The following is a 13954-nucleotide window of genomic DNA, read 5'->3' as shown; positions in this document are numbered from 1 at the left end:
AGAGCAGCTAGTGGGTTTGAACCACCGACCTTTTGGTTAGCAGCCAAGCACTTAACCATTACACCACCAGGGCTTCTTCCCCCAGCCCTAGGCAACTACTAATCTAGTTTCTTTCTCTATAGATTTTCCTATTCTGCACATTTCATAATAAAGTTTACAATATGTAGTTCTTTGTCACTGGCTTCTTTCACTTAGCGAACTGTTTTGGAGACTTACCCATGTTGTACTTCTGTTGTCTTGAAGGTAATCTCTCTCTCTCTCTCTTTTTTTTCCCCTCTGAGTGCCTTTGAGACTTTTTTCTGTCTTTGGCTTTTTGCATTTTCACTATGATGTATATATGTGTGAAAATTTACTGAGTCTCTTGAATCTGTAATTGGTTTTTGATTTCTATCTCACCAATTCCCTCTCTTTATTGTGGTAAAATATATATAACAAAAATTTGCCATTTCAACTATTTTTACATGCACAATTCAGTGACATTGTTTACATTCACCATGTTGTGGAGTCATTACCACTATCCATTTCCAAATTTTCTCCTCACCCTTAACAGAAACTCAGTACCCCTGAAGCAATAACTCCCTCTTTCCCCCTCTCTCCAAGCCCTAGTAACCACTAATAAACTTTCGTCTCTATGCATTTACCTATTCTAGATATTTCATGTAAGTGGGATCATACAATATCTATTCTTTTGTGTCTGACTTATTTCACTCAGTATGTTTTCAATGTTCATTCGTGCTGTAGCATTATCAGAACTTCATTTCTGTTTATGGCTGAATAATATTTTATTGTATGTATATACCACATTTTGTTTATCCATTTATCTGTTGAGTTTTTTTCCACCTTTTGACTATTGCTGCAATAAACATTGGTGTACAAGTATCTGCTGGAGACCCTGCTTTTCAAGTGGAATTCCTGGGTCATATGATAATTCTGTTTGAATTTTTGAGGAACCACCAAACTGTTTTCCACAGTGGCTGCATCATTTTCCAGTCCCACCAGCAGTGGGGCACTAAATACAGGTCCAGCCTCAAAGGGTGGGCAGGGCTTAGCCACAGAGAGAGGTGGTGGGCCTCCATCTTTTTCTTCCCCTGCCACTGCCATGTGAATCTGGTAGCCCTCCTCCATCTTGTAGCTAAGGGAAAAAGTGGCCTTAAGGTGGCAGTGGCAGTCACTCATTTATGTTAGCCCTCATTTTATGTTAGTGGCAGGGGAAGAGAGAGATGGAAGCTGCTGGCTGTCAACAGTTTCAGCCCAGAAGTGACCCTTCCCCTCCCCCCATCACTTTGACTCACACATCATTGGTCAGAACTAGTCATATGACCCAAACCTAACTGCAAGGGAAGCCAGGAAATGTAAGGGAGCAGATGGTGTATTTGGTGTTGCCTGTCTTTGCCACGAAGTAGTTACGACAAGAATAATTTTTTTTAACATCTCTCTCCTCTATTAGACTGAGTAGTTGTGGGCGAGAGCCATGTTGTCTGTCTTTCATGAGCCCTGGCCTATAGTATGGAACCCTGGTGGTGCAGTGGTTAACAGATTGGCTGCTAACCAAAAGGTCGGCAGCTCGAATCCACCAGCTGCTCCTTGCAAACTCTGTGGGGCAGTTCTACTCTATCCTATAGGGTCACTATGAGTTGGAATTGACTCGACAGCAACAGGTTTGAGGGTTTTTTTGGCCTATAGTAGGCATTCAGTAATAGATGTTGAATTGCTAAGTGAATGAATAATTGGCAGGAGACAATATGATTTTTTTATATTCAGCTCCCAGTTGCAGAGAAAAGCCTCAATTAAATTTCTAACAGTTCCTCCCAGTAATGCATGTATTACATTTGATATTGTAGAACTTTTATACAATGATGATTAAGTGAATAAAAATAGAACAGGAAAAACCCCACTAATTGGTGTCAGGAGTGAGACTACATCCATCACTTGGTAATAAGGGAATGGATTTTGCTGTGACTGGGCAGTTTTCATGTGGCTGCCCTTGCCAAAAGCTCCTGCTTCAACGCAAAACCAGGTGACTCTTGTTCTCTGTTGTGTGGCCTTGGATGAGTTCTGCTCTCTCTAAACCTCATTGTTCTGTCTGTAAAACCAGGCAGACAAGAGCATGAGTGCCTATGGTTGTTGGGAGGATTAAATGAATCTATCTCTGTAATGCAGATAAAGGGCTTCGCACAGTGCCTGCCCCTTGGCAGCCCTCATTTTATGTTAGTTTGCCTCCCTTCCCCTTGCTCCACTGGCACAAGCGAGGACATTCCGCCTGCAAGGGGGGCTAGGGCAGGGTCTTTTGGCAGCTGGGCAGGGGAGAGGTAAAAGGCAAGGGATGCCACATGAGATTCACATGAGATCCGATACACAGTGGTCACTTAATTCACTTAAAGTCACTGCTGTGAGCTGTGGGCAGTGCTGGGCACACAGGGTTGAGGCTAACTTGTCCCTCTCTGTATCAGTCAGCTTTTGCTGCATAACAAAACAGCCCAAAACGTAGTGACTTAAGATGACAATTGTTTTAGTTCATGATTCGTGGGCCAGGTAAGCAAGTCTTCCTCTGCCATCAGCCTCTCCAGTGTGACACTTTGACTGTTGTAGCTGTCACACTGAGTCACCAAGGCGACAGAGCAAAGAAACAGGAAGGGCCTAGAGAGCATGGGTCCTTGCTACCAGCTCTGAGAGCCTGCCTCATGTACTGACTTCTTCTCGTGTGTGAAAATACATTTCCTTCTTGTTTAAGCCACTTTGACTCAGGGCTTCTGTGACTTGCAGCCATAAAGCACCCAACTGAGATACCACTGCCACCAGAAGAAACAGAGGTAGTGCAGCTAGATCTGCCGGGCTCCCGGGGATCTAATCTCACACACTCCTCAGCTGAGGCTGAGACGCAGGCCTCTAGCTGTTCACCATGGATGCTGTTTTGGAGCCAAAGACAGGAAGGGGAGGATAGATGAAATCTGGAGAAACCAGTGTTTTATAACTCTCCTTTATTAAGGCACAAGGTAAAAATATAAATTCATGGTATCCAAAACCCATAGTGTTGAAGTGTGATCCCCAGAACAGGGCCTGATCCTTCCCAGGAGGCCAGAGGGCCTACCCTTGCCTAATCCTGCCCCCTAACCTCTGTGCTCAGGTCAGGGTTCACCAAGGTGGGTAGGCCTGGACCCTCATTCTAAGCCATTCCTTAAGTTAGATGAGGACCAGCCTCATAGTTTGGATTCTTGTTCTTCTGGCCCACATCTTGGCTTGGGCCTTGAAAAAGCATCTCTTGATCAAGAAGACAGAGCTGCAGCAAATACAATTCCCAGCATGCCTTGAGCTCTGGGAGCATTTGGCACAAGGACACTTTCCTTTCTCTGAACAAGGTGCTGGACACAAAGGCAGCAGGGTTGTTGATGAAAGGGACTGTCCTAGGGACAGAGGCACCTCAGCACCAGCACAAGTGGGTGCCGACACGTGGGTACTAATGTGTGTTTAGGGCAGACCCTGGCTGGTAGGCCTGAAGAGGGGTCTCTGGCTCAAGAGCACCAGTGTATCAACTCCGTGAGGCAGAGGGGTTTATCTCTTTTTTCAGTGCTGTGTTCCCAACACCCAGAACAGGGGTTGGCACACAACAAATGCCCGGGACAGACTTGTTGCATGCCCAAGCCTGTGTGCACAAGCATGTGGACGCCACAGGTGTGCAAACAGCATGTTCTGCACACGTCTCCTCCTGCCTCCCTCCTAGAAGGCACTTAAGGTGTGGCTCGGTTCAAAGAGGAGGGAGAAAGCTTGGACACACCCCGAATCAATCCACTGTTAGCAGCTGAGAGTCTAGTAGGGTGGCCTTAGCCGTATAGACCCACTTCCTGGTCTCCCTCCTCTTCCTCAGCCTCTTCTGGCCCTGGCCCATCAGGGACCACCTGGCCAGCCTCCTGGAGGTGGGACCGTGATGGGGCCAGACAGCACGGGTCCTCCCTCAGCCAGGGATGCAGCAGGATGCCCGTGGCTGTGAGCCGGTCAGCTGGCTCCCGTCGAAGGAGGCAGCGGACCAGGCAACGGGCTGGGGCCGAGAGGCCTTCCGGCAGGGCAAAGGCCCCGCGGCGGATCTTGCCAAAGAGCAGGGCAGGCTTTGAGTCCTGGAAGGGGTAGTGGCCGGCCAGCATGGTGAAGAGTGCCACGCCCAGGCTCCAGACATCTGCCGCCTTGCCAGAGTAGGATGTCCGTGAGCTGAGGATCTCGGGCCCAACGTAGGCTGGGCAGGCGTGCTTGTCACACAAACTGTCGTCTGGCCCAGTCAACACACACGCATCCTCCAGGTTCTCCAGCACGAGCTTCGTCCTGAGGCCGGGGGAGAAACACAGGGGTCAGGTTCTATCGGGACCCCCACACCACCACCCCACGTCATTACCCCTAAGGCCACCCACTTCCCAAGTGCCTGCTGGCATTTGACAAATGTGAACCAGTCCTGTGAGCCTGGCATGACTGACCCTATTTTACAGGTGAGGAAGCCTTGGCTCAGAGATGGTAAGTCATTTCTCAAGGTCACAGAGCAATTATATTTGAACTAAGGCTCTGAGAGGGGTACGTTCCCCAAAAGTCCCTCAGGGAGGGGACTGAGAAGGTTAATTCTCTCTTAAACTAGCTGCAAATTCAGAGTCCAGGCAGGTAATAAAGTAAGAGAACCAAGAATTGGGAAATGTCTCAGCACAAATCTACCAAAAAGGGCACCACTAACAACATAGAGCCCTTGGGTGGTGCTAACAGTTAAGGTGATCAGCTCCTAACCGGAAGGTTGAAGGTTCGAGTCCACCCAGAGGCACCTAGAAAGAAAGGCCTGTCGATCTACTTCCAGAAAAATCAACCATTGAAAACTCTATGGAACACAGTTCCATTCTGACACACATGCGGTCACCATGAGTCGGAATCGACTCCACGGCAACTGGTGTGTGTGTAAAAACAACACAGTCTAATATTACTCGAGTGTCCACTGGGTACCTGGCACTGGGCTAAGTTCAGCACCTGGCTCATTTCATCGCATCCTCACCACCACCTGTAAGGAAGACAGCATTTTACAGATGGAGAAACTGAGGCATCACCCAGCTGTAGGGTGTGGAGCTGGGATTTGAACCCATGCTGTTAGGCCCCAGAGCCAGTGCTATGACCGCTTGTGTAGAAGCCAGAAGTCCGTATTTTAATGAAAAAGTCCCAGTCTTTAAAATGTTGGCAATCAATTCCAATTAAAAACACAGGCAAACACACACAGGGGGCAAAAAAAAAAAAAAAATGTGGCCTGCCATTTACGATCTCTGCTTTAAACAAACCTTACAGAGCACTCCAGATTAATGATTACGTAGTCTATTACCACTGCTATTAATCTTCTTCCTCAAGGCACCAACATTTGGCAAACATTGACCAATCCTATGACTCGCAGCATGGTGAAGGCTAAGTATTGTGGGTCCATTTTACAGCTGAAGAAACCAAGGCTCAGGCAGGTGACGCCACTGCTCAAGGCCAAAGAGCAGATAAGGAGCAGAACCTGGATTCGAACCCAGGTCTGTCTGACTCCACAGTACCTCTTCCACCTACAGTGCTTTTTAAATTATTACCTTGAGGAAAAGGAAGCATGTTCTCACCTCCAGGAGGTCTGGGGGTGTTGTATTGACCCTAAGCTCAAAATTTATTTGAAGTTGTGTATTAGCTTAAAGATCATTCTAAATTTTACATTCTATGTCTTGTGAAAAGCGTGTTTGTTTTAATCTAAAATGTAATGGAAGAAGGAAACAGTATTACCACTAGGCAAACAGCACAGTAATAACTGCTGCAGGCAAGATGGATGGCTGCCAGAAAGGCTGAGGAGAAACAGGATGTTTATGTAGCCTGAAAGTAACTCCCCCACAAAGGCGTATCTATGGAAAACAGCACCAATGGCAAGCACTGAAATTGCCCCCGCATGGGTGTAGCAGGGATAACGAGCAAGCCCCCAGGGACAGTGTCAACGTTGGTGGGGGGGGGGTGCCAATTTCAAGATGAATAGACATTGATAGCCACAAGGCATCAACAGAAACACACCTTACCCCAGCTGCCCCAGTCAGGCACCTTTCATACTTGTGGCACCTTGTCTGATGCCCTCCTTGGACTCGCACTGGGGAGAAGTGCCGCCCTCTCGTTCCCTCTAACCACGCCCCTGCTTCCCTGAGATACTTACTAATTAAAAACCAAAAGCAAACCCATTGCCGTCAAGTTGATTATGACTCATGGCAACCCCATGTATGACAGAGTAGAACTGTGCTCCATAGGGTTTTCGTGGCAGTCATCTTTACAGAAGCAGATTGCCAGACCTCTCTTCTGCAGGCCATTGGGCGGGTCTGAACTGCCAACCTTTAGGTTAGTTTGCACCACCTGGGGACCTTATTTATTAATTACAAAGGGAAAATTAGGAAACTTCACAGTGCAGAAACCTGGCACATGCCACCTTAACCAAGAGATCGAAGTTGACATCACCAGTAATAAGACATATAGACATCACATATGTCCCGAGATGATGTGCTGAGAAGGGTACATCACTTCCGGGGCTATTCTTGCCAAAAATGCATAACCTCAATTTAACTGTGAGAAAACCGTCTGTCAGATCCAAATTGAGGGACACTGCAAAATAGCTGGCCAGTGCTCTTCCAAAGTATTAAGGTCGTGAAAGACAAGGGAAGACTGAGAAACTGTCTCAGGTTGGAGGAGACTAAAGAGACATAAAGGATAGTGCAAACAGCTAAGCACTCAGCGGCTACCTGAAAGGCCTGGCAATCTACTTCTGAAAGGTCACAGCCATTGAAAACCCTACAGAGCACAGTTCTACTCTGCACACGTGGGGTCGCCACGAGTAAGAATCAATTCCACAGCAACAGGCAACTGGGTTTGTTTTTTGTTTTTTTTTTTAAGGAGACACAATAACTAAATGTACGGTGGGTTCCTGGATTAGATCCTGGATAGAAAAGGAAACCAGGGAAATCTGAATGCAGTCTGTGGTTTAGTTAATAGTAGTAGTATGTTGTTGTGCGCTGTTGAGTCGATCCCTACTCATAGGAACCCTGTAGGACAGAGTACAACTGCCCCATAGAGCTTCCTAGGCTGTAAATCTTTACAGAAGCAGATCGCCTGGTCTTTCCTCTGGCAGAGCGGCTGGTGGATTCGAACCGTCGACCTTTCTGTTAGCAACCGAGTGTTTAACCATTGCGCCAGCAGAGCTCCTTAACAGTATTATACCAAGGTTAATTTCTTAGTTTTGATCATTGTATTATGGTTGTATAAGATGTTCACATTAGGGGAAGTGGTGAAGGATATATGAGTACTCTGAGTTCTTTTTGCAACTTCTCTGCAAGTCTAAAATTATTTCAAAATATAAAGTTTAAAAGATGCAACAGGGTCACCCTCCTCTCCCTGCAAAAGAACCCTGACAGGAAATGGGTGCCTCTGGTTGATGTTCGTGTGTACCCGGTGACTCTGACACATCCCGCACACCCAGGAGTCTGGGGAGGGGGCCGGATGTTGGCTCCCCCCACCCACCAGCAGGAAGCAGTTCTCTTCTAAGGAAAAATCACTGATTCTCAGTTTTACAGAAACAGTTCCCATGTGGGTTGGAACCTCAGGGCTTGTTCTGGCTGTTGTCTGTAGACTTGGAATCCTGGGAACATCGTGACTGTCCAGCCTTTCCGCTACCAAAGAGGAAACTGGGGCCGAGACACCCTGAGTCACCCAGAGTCAGAGAAAACCCAGCCAGGCATCTGGGCCACCTGCCTCTCAAGCTCAGCATGAATTAGGGCCCAGGGTCTGAAGTTAGATCTGGGTTTGAATCCTGGCTCTACCATTTAGCTGTGGGATCTTGGGCAAGTTACTTAACCTCTCTGGGCCTTGGTTTCCTCATCTATCATATGGGGACAATAACGGTACCTACCCTCATATGTATAAGGAGCCAGGCCAACCAGAGAGGGCAGCTTGCTCTTCAATACTGTCCATTGCCATTATGATCACAACACAGTGCTCAGCCCGAGGGGCTTCCAATAGGACTGAGCAACTTTTCCCAGGGAACTAGGTGCTAGTCCAGGCTTCCCGCACTTACTGCATAAGTTACTTTGCCTTCCTGGGCCTCAGTTTCCCTCATCACAGCGCACCTCTTTGGCGTGCTGGTGGGTCTCCATGGCCACACTCACCTCTCACGGTTGGTGAAGACAAAGCGGCGCAGTTTGAGATCCCGCAGGACTAGCCCATGCTGGTGGCAGTGTGCCAGGGCGGCGGCCATCTGGCGGAAGAGCATAGCGGCCTCAGGCTCAGGGAGGCGGCGGCGGTGGCGCACCAGGCTGTGCATGTCCCCATGGGAACGTTTGAAAAGGGCGTAGAGGAGTTGGGTGCCCACCAGGACCTCAGTGGGTCGTGCCACGTGCTCGTGGGGGGGCAGCCGTGCATAGGGCTCCTGCACAGCCAGGGCCTCACAGGCCGGGTACACCTGTGGGCAGAGGATGGCGTAAGCAGAGGTGAGGACCTGTGGAGCCTGGGCGGGGCTTGCAAACAGTCATAGCCAACCCTTTAGACAACGACTGCGGGCTAGGCGCTGTACCAAGCGCTTCATGGACCAAGTCACTCCACTCACACAACAGTCCTTTGAGGTAAGTACCGTGATTCCACAGTTCCAGAAGCTGAGAGGCCACACAGCCAGCAAGTGGCAGTCAGGATTTGAACTCATCGTCTGTGCTCTTAACTATGACCCTATATAGCCTTGGAGCCCTGGTAGCACAGTGGTTAAGTGCTATGGTGTTAACAAAAAGGTCAGCAGTTCGAATTCACTAGCCACTCATTGGAAACCCTATGGGGCAGTTCTACTCTGTCCTATAGGGTCACTATGAGTTGGAATCGACTCAATAGAAATGGGTTTTTTTGATATATAGCCTTAAACTTGAGATAACTGAAAAACAATAGGTAACCCATACAGAAAAGAAACCCTCCAAGCTGGGGAAATCCAGAAGAGCAGATAATGCAGAAGTCACGTCGTGCTCAGCGACTCACTGCCCACCCTTTCATTCATCCTTCATCACGCATGGACACCTGTGCCAGCCACTGGAGACCAAATGTGACTGACTGCCACAGCACCTGCCCTCCTAGTGCCTGCAATCCAATACGGAGACAGCAAACAAGCTAACAGACTAGATATTTACAAATTTTGAGGAACATTGCAAAGGAACCAAGAAAAATGTTGGAATAGAGGGTATTTTGGAAGAGGGCACTGATTTTAGAAAGTGTGGTCCAGAAGGGACTCTGTGGAAGTGACCTGAAGGATTTGGAGATGCCCATGGGATAAGCTTTCCAGGTGGAAGGCACAAGCAGTACAAAGGCCCTGAGGTGAGAAAGAGCTTGAGCTGTTCTAAATACCCAGCCAAAGATCCGTGTGGCTGGGAGGGAGTGAGGAGGGAAGAAGGGCACATGGTGAGGGTGGGGAGGTAGGTGGGAACTGCACTAGGAGCTTTGTGGACATTAGATCAAAACCTCAACATAGCTTTGAAAGGTGTGTCCCATTTTACAGATGGGAAAACTGAGATTCAGTGAAGGAAGCCATACAGCTAATCAGTGCCACAGCTGGGACACGCACTCTGGTTCGTCTGATATGAAACCCTTTGCATGTTCTTTTGGTTATGCCATGCAGAAAAATAAATAAAGGATATGCATACTTAATGAATGACTTTTTTTTTTTTTTTTAAGTAGATGCTTAAAAACAAATAGTTGGGGTGGTATAGAGACTTTTTCTTTTTTTTTAGCACATTCTCCTCCATGCATTTGTACTGGCTGTTCCTGCTGCCTGGATGCCCTTCCTCTTGATACCCACATGGCCAGCCCCCTCAGTTCATTTAACTCACTGCTCACGTGGCACCTCCTCAGAGAGGTCTTCCCAGACTGCCCTAGCTAAAATGATATCCTGTACCCCCTGCCCTCCCCACCCCCTCGCCCTGTTCCCAGCCTTATTTTTCTCCATAGCACGTAGGCTCAGTTGACACAGGTTTCACTTATCCACTTGTTTGTTGTCTGTTTCCCCACTGGAAAGTCAGTTCAGTGGGAGCAGAGCTTTATCTATCTTATAACCACGGCCCAGTGACATGTGACACAGTGAGGGTTGTTGAATTAATGAGAAAGGTGATAATCTACCAAGACGAGATGTTGATCTTTCTACACACTGACCAAAACCCCCCAGGTGACCTGGGGATGATAGTGCAGCCCCTGTGGTTTATGCTGGCACAGGGCAAGCACGTCCAGGAGACCCCCTGAAATGTTTCTGAGGAATGGGGGCCTTGTGAAGGTATGGCCCTTCTGCCTTGCACCTGCTTTGGTTGTTCCTCTGGGTGTGGACTCCCCTCCCCAGTGGGAACTGAGAAGAACCTGCGACGCTTTAGGAAGGGGCCCCAGAGCCCAGGAAGCTGGTGGCTGGGCCAGATGTCCAGATCACCCCCCCTGCCCACTGCATCCCCATTAGTGGGGGCTGCTCCCTTGTTGGAGGCTGGAGTCACCCTGTCTCTCTGCACATTTCCAAGGGAACCCAGGCCCCTTCTGCTCTTCCCTGGTAAACCTGGGTGATCCTCATCTTCCTTACCCCTGCTCACTGGGGGCAAGCCTGCCCTGTAGCACAGCTCACTATGTCTGAAACACTTGTCCTAGCGTGGGCACACAGCTCTGGGCTCAGCCTGCCCAGTCCTAATTCCAGCTCTAATCCCTCCTAGCTCTTTGAGGTGGCAAGTAACCACCATTTCTGAGCCTCAGTGTCTTCTACCTGTAAAATGGGTACAATGATAGTAACTACTTCATAGCCTATATGAAGATGAAAAGAGATGGTGCACACTGAGCAAACAATTACAATACCTGGTGTGCAGTATACGCCTATTGTTATACTTTTTGTTCTCATCTCTATCCTTTTGGCTGTGACCTGACAACACCCTGCTTGGGCCTGACCCTCAGGGGACCTTAACCTTGCCCACTTCCTGATTCCTACCAGGAATCCTCAGACTTCTCTGCCCCTAACCTTGCCCGAAGGGGCCCTGATGGGGCAATGGTTAAGCGTTAGCTGCTAACCCCCATGTTGGAGGTTCAAACCCACCCAGCAGCTCTGCGGAAGAAAGACCTGGTGACCTGCTTCTGTGAAGATTACAGCCTAGGCAACCCTATGGGGCAGTTCTACTCTCTCACATGGAGTCACTATGAACTGGAATCGATTCAATGGCACACAACAACAGGCCTTGGCCTAGGAGCCAGGCCCCGTGCTATGTGACTTCATGTATGGCCCTTCCCCTCTTTTGACCTGTCTTCCCATCTGTAAAATGACAGGGGTTAGACTCAATGATCTCGGGGATCCCAGGAGTTCTGATGTCTACCACACCCCACCCTTCCCCTGTACAAACACCTTCAGTGGCTCCCCACAGCCCAGTGGAAGCTCCTTCATGCTTTCTCGACCAGCTGCCACCAATGACCACCTCCTGCCCCTCTCTGCACACCCTCTCCACTCCAGCCACCATCTTATTAATTCCACTCCCCTCCAGGCCTTTGCATCATTGTTCCCCTGGACTGGAACTCCCTTCTCCCACTTCTACCCGGCCAGTGCCTACCCAGCCTTTTCTGACACCCCCTCCCTTGAATACACTAGAGGCGTCTCTGCTCCCCCGGCCCCCTGAGCTGCACGCTTGAGCATCTGTCACACTCTAGGGCCTAAGCTGTGAACTCTTCAAGGGCTGGGACAATGTCTGGATGCCTCTCTGACCTCAGCCCAGGGCCTGACAGAGAACTGGGGGCTGCTTCTCTAATAAACGAAGGAATAAATGAATATAAGGACCCCTTATCCCTCCTGGAAATCCTCTGGAGCCAAGGCCCCTCCAGACCCCTGTGATGTGGGTGAGAGTGGCCCCTGGGGACATACCTTACAGGTGTACTCATTGCCTGTGGGGCAGTGCAGGGCACGGTAGGCATGCCCGCCCTCCTCAGGCTCCAGAAGGATGTACGGCCCAAGCCGAGAGGCAGTGGCCACAGTAGGCGCAGGATCTGGGGCACGGGGTGGGCTCAGGGGAAGCAGGCAGGGGGGCAGCAGGGGCTGGGACTGGTTTTGAGTTCGTTTCCGGGTGGGGCGCTCGGCATCTAGGTCATCGTCCAACTCTAACCGCTTCTTCCTGGAGGGGGCACCGGCAGGAGCAGCCAGAGGGGTGGCTCGCATCTAGAAAGAAAGGGAGAAAGAGGCTAAGGTGAGGCCGTTTGGTGGCCCCTCTCTTCCCCCGCTGGGAGGGTGGTACACTGACAGGGTAGTTGGGCAGTGTGTCTCAAAATGACAGATGCAAACGTCTTTGACTGGGTGTCCCACATCTGGGGATTCATCCTCCACTTAAACTGCCCACAAAAACCCAACAACATGGTTGGGGACCATGGTCTCAGGGAACATCTAGCTCAATTGGCATAACATAGTTTATAAAGAAAATGTTCTACGTTCTACTTTAGTGGGTAGTGCCTGGGGTCTTAAAAGCTTGTGAGCAGCCATCTAAGATACTCCACTGGTCTCACCCTGTCTGGAGCAAGGGAGAAAGAAGAAAACCAAAAACACAAGGGAAACATTAGTCCAAAGGACTGATGGACCACAACTACCACAGCCTCCACCAGACTGAGTCCAGCAAAACCAGATGGTGCCCGGCTACCCCCACTGACTGCCCTGACAGGGATCACAATAGAGGGTCCCGGACAGAGCTGGAGAAAAATGTAGAACAAAATTCTAACTCAAAAACAAAACACAGAAAATCCAGATTTACTGGTCTTACAGAGACTGGAGAAACCCCAAAAGTATGGTCCCCAGATGCCCTTTTAGCTCCGTAATGAAGTCACTCTTGAGGTTCAGCCTTCAGCCAAAGATTAGACAGGCCCATAAAACAAAATGAGACTAAATGGGCACACCAGCTCAGGGGAAAGGACAAGAAGGCAGGAGAGGACAGGAAAGCTGGTAATGGGGAACCCAAGGTCGAAAAGAGGAGAGTGTTGACATGTCGTGGGGTTGGCAACCAATGTCATAAAACGATATGCATACTAATTGTTTAATGAGAAACTTGTTTGCTCTGTAAACCTTCACCTAAAGTACCATAAAAAAAAAAATCCAACCACATGGAAGTTTGTTCATTAGAGCCTTGTGTTTTACTAGCCGAAGACAGGAAATGCCCCAAATGTCGAGCAGTAGGGGGCTGGTGAAAACACCAGGGGGCATTCACACAGTGGAATACTATACAGCTCTGAAAAAGGACCAGGAGGCTCTCTACATACTGATGTGGACCTATCTCCAAGATGCATTACAAGAAAAAAGCAAAACACAAAACTATGTGTATGTAAGGCTCATATGTTACAAAAAAAATAAGGAAAAAATATATTTGCTTATATATGCATAAACTCTCTCTGGAAGGATACACAAGGCTGGAAGGAGACTTTTCATACTTTTTGAATTTTAAACTATGTAAATGTATTTCCTATTCAAAAATTTTACATTTAAAGAAACTGTTTGGAAACACAGCTTGTTCCTAAAAATCATAGTAAAGAAAATTAACCCGTCTCAGAACTAGTGGGTCTACTACATTCCAATATGCTACAGAGATGGGATCCTATTCATTTACTCAGCACTCACTGGGAGCTGCCCCAGGCCTGGTCCTAGGTGGGTGCTGGGGAAGACAGATGTCTCAGACAGCGTTCTTGCCCTTGGGGTCTTCCAGTCCACTTGAGGGCACATAAGTAATCATAAAATTATGTACAGTGTGATCGCTGCTAATATGGGGGGTGGGGCATGGAGCTGTGGGAGCCCAGAGAGGCCTCTATCCCAGAAGAAGAAGTAGTATTCAAAGTGAGACCCCAAAGAGAGTAGGAGTTAGCCAGGTGCTGTGGAGAGGCATATGTTGAGAATGCATCGGAATCACCTGGAGGACTTGTTGAAATACACATT

The 13954-nt window shown here is 48.7% G+C and overlaps 1 protein-coding gene across 1 annotated transcript; it reads right to left on the bottom strand.

Annotated features, from left to right (window-relative positions):
• Positions 1-1133: 1133 nt before the first annotated feature.
• TRIB3 (tribbles pseudokinase 3) lies at positions 1134-12423 on the bottom strand. The gene is made up of 3 exons (XM_004370484.2): positions 11912-12423; positions 8175-8467; positions 1134-4311 (listed from the first exon to the last, which is right to left on the bottom strand). The coding sequence occupies exons 1-3, from the start codon at positions 12200-12202 to the stop codon at positions 3819-3821; spliced, it is 1077 nt and encodes a 358-aa protein (XP_004370541.1). The 5' UTR covers positions 12203-12423; the 3' UTR covers positions 1134-3818.
• Positions 12424-13954: the final 1531 nt, after the last annotated feature.

The sequence above is a fragment of the Trichechus manatus genome, unplaced genomic scaffold (genome assembly GCF_000243295.1).
Source record: "Trichechus manatus latirostris isolate Lorelei unplaced genomic scaffold, TriManLat1.0 scaffold00008, whole genome shotgun sequence".
NCBI classification, from domain to species: domain Eukaryota; kingdom Metazoa; phylum Chordata; class Mammalia; order Sirenia; family Trichechidae; genus Trichechus; species Trichechus manatus.
Note: the sequence above shows the minus strand (reverse complement) of the source record. Positions and strands in the feature narration are given on the sequence as shown.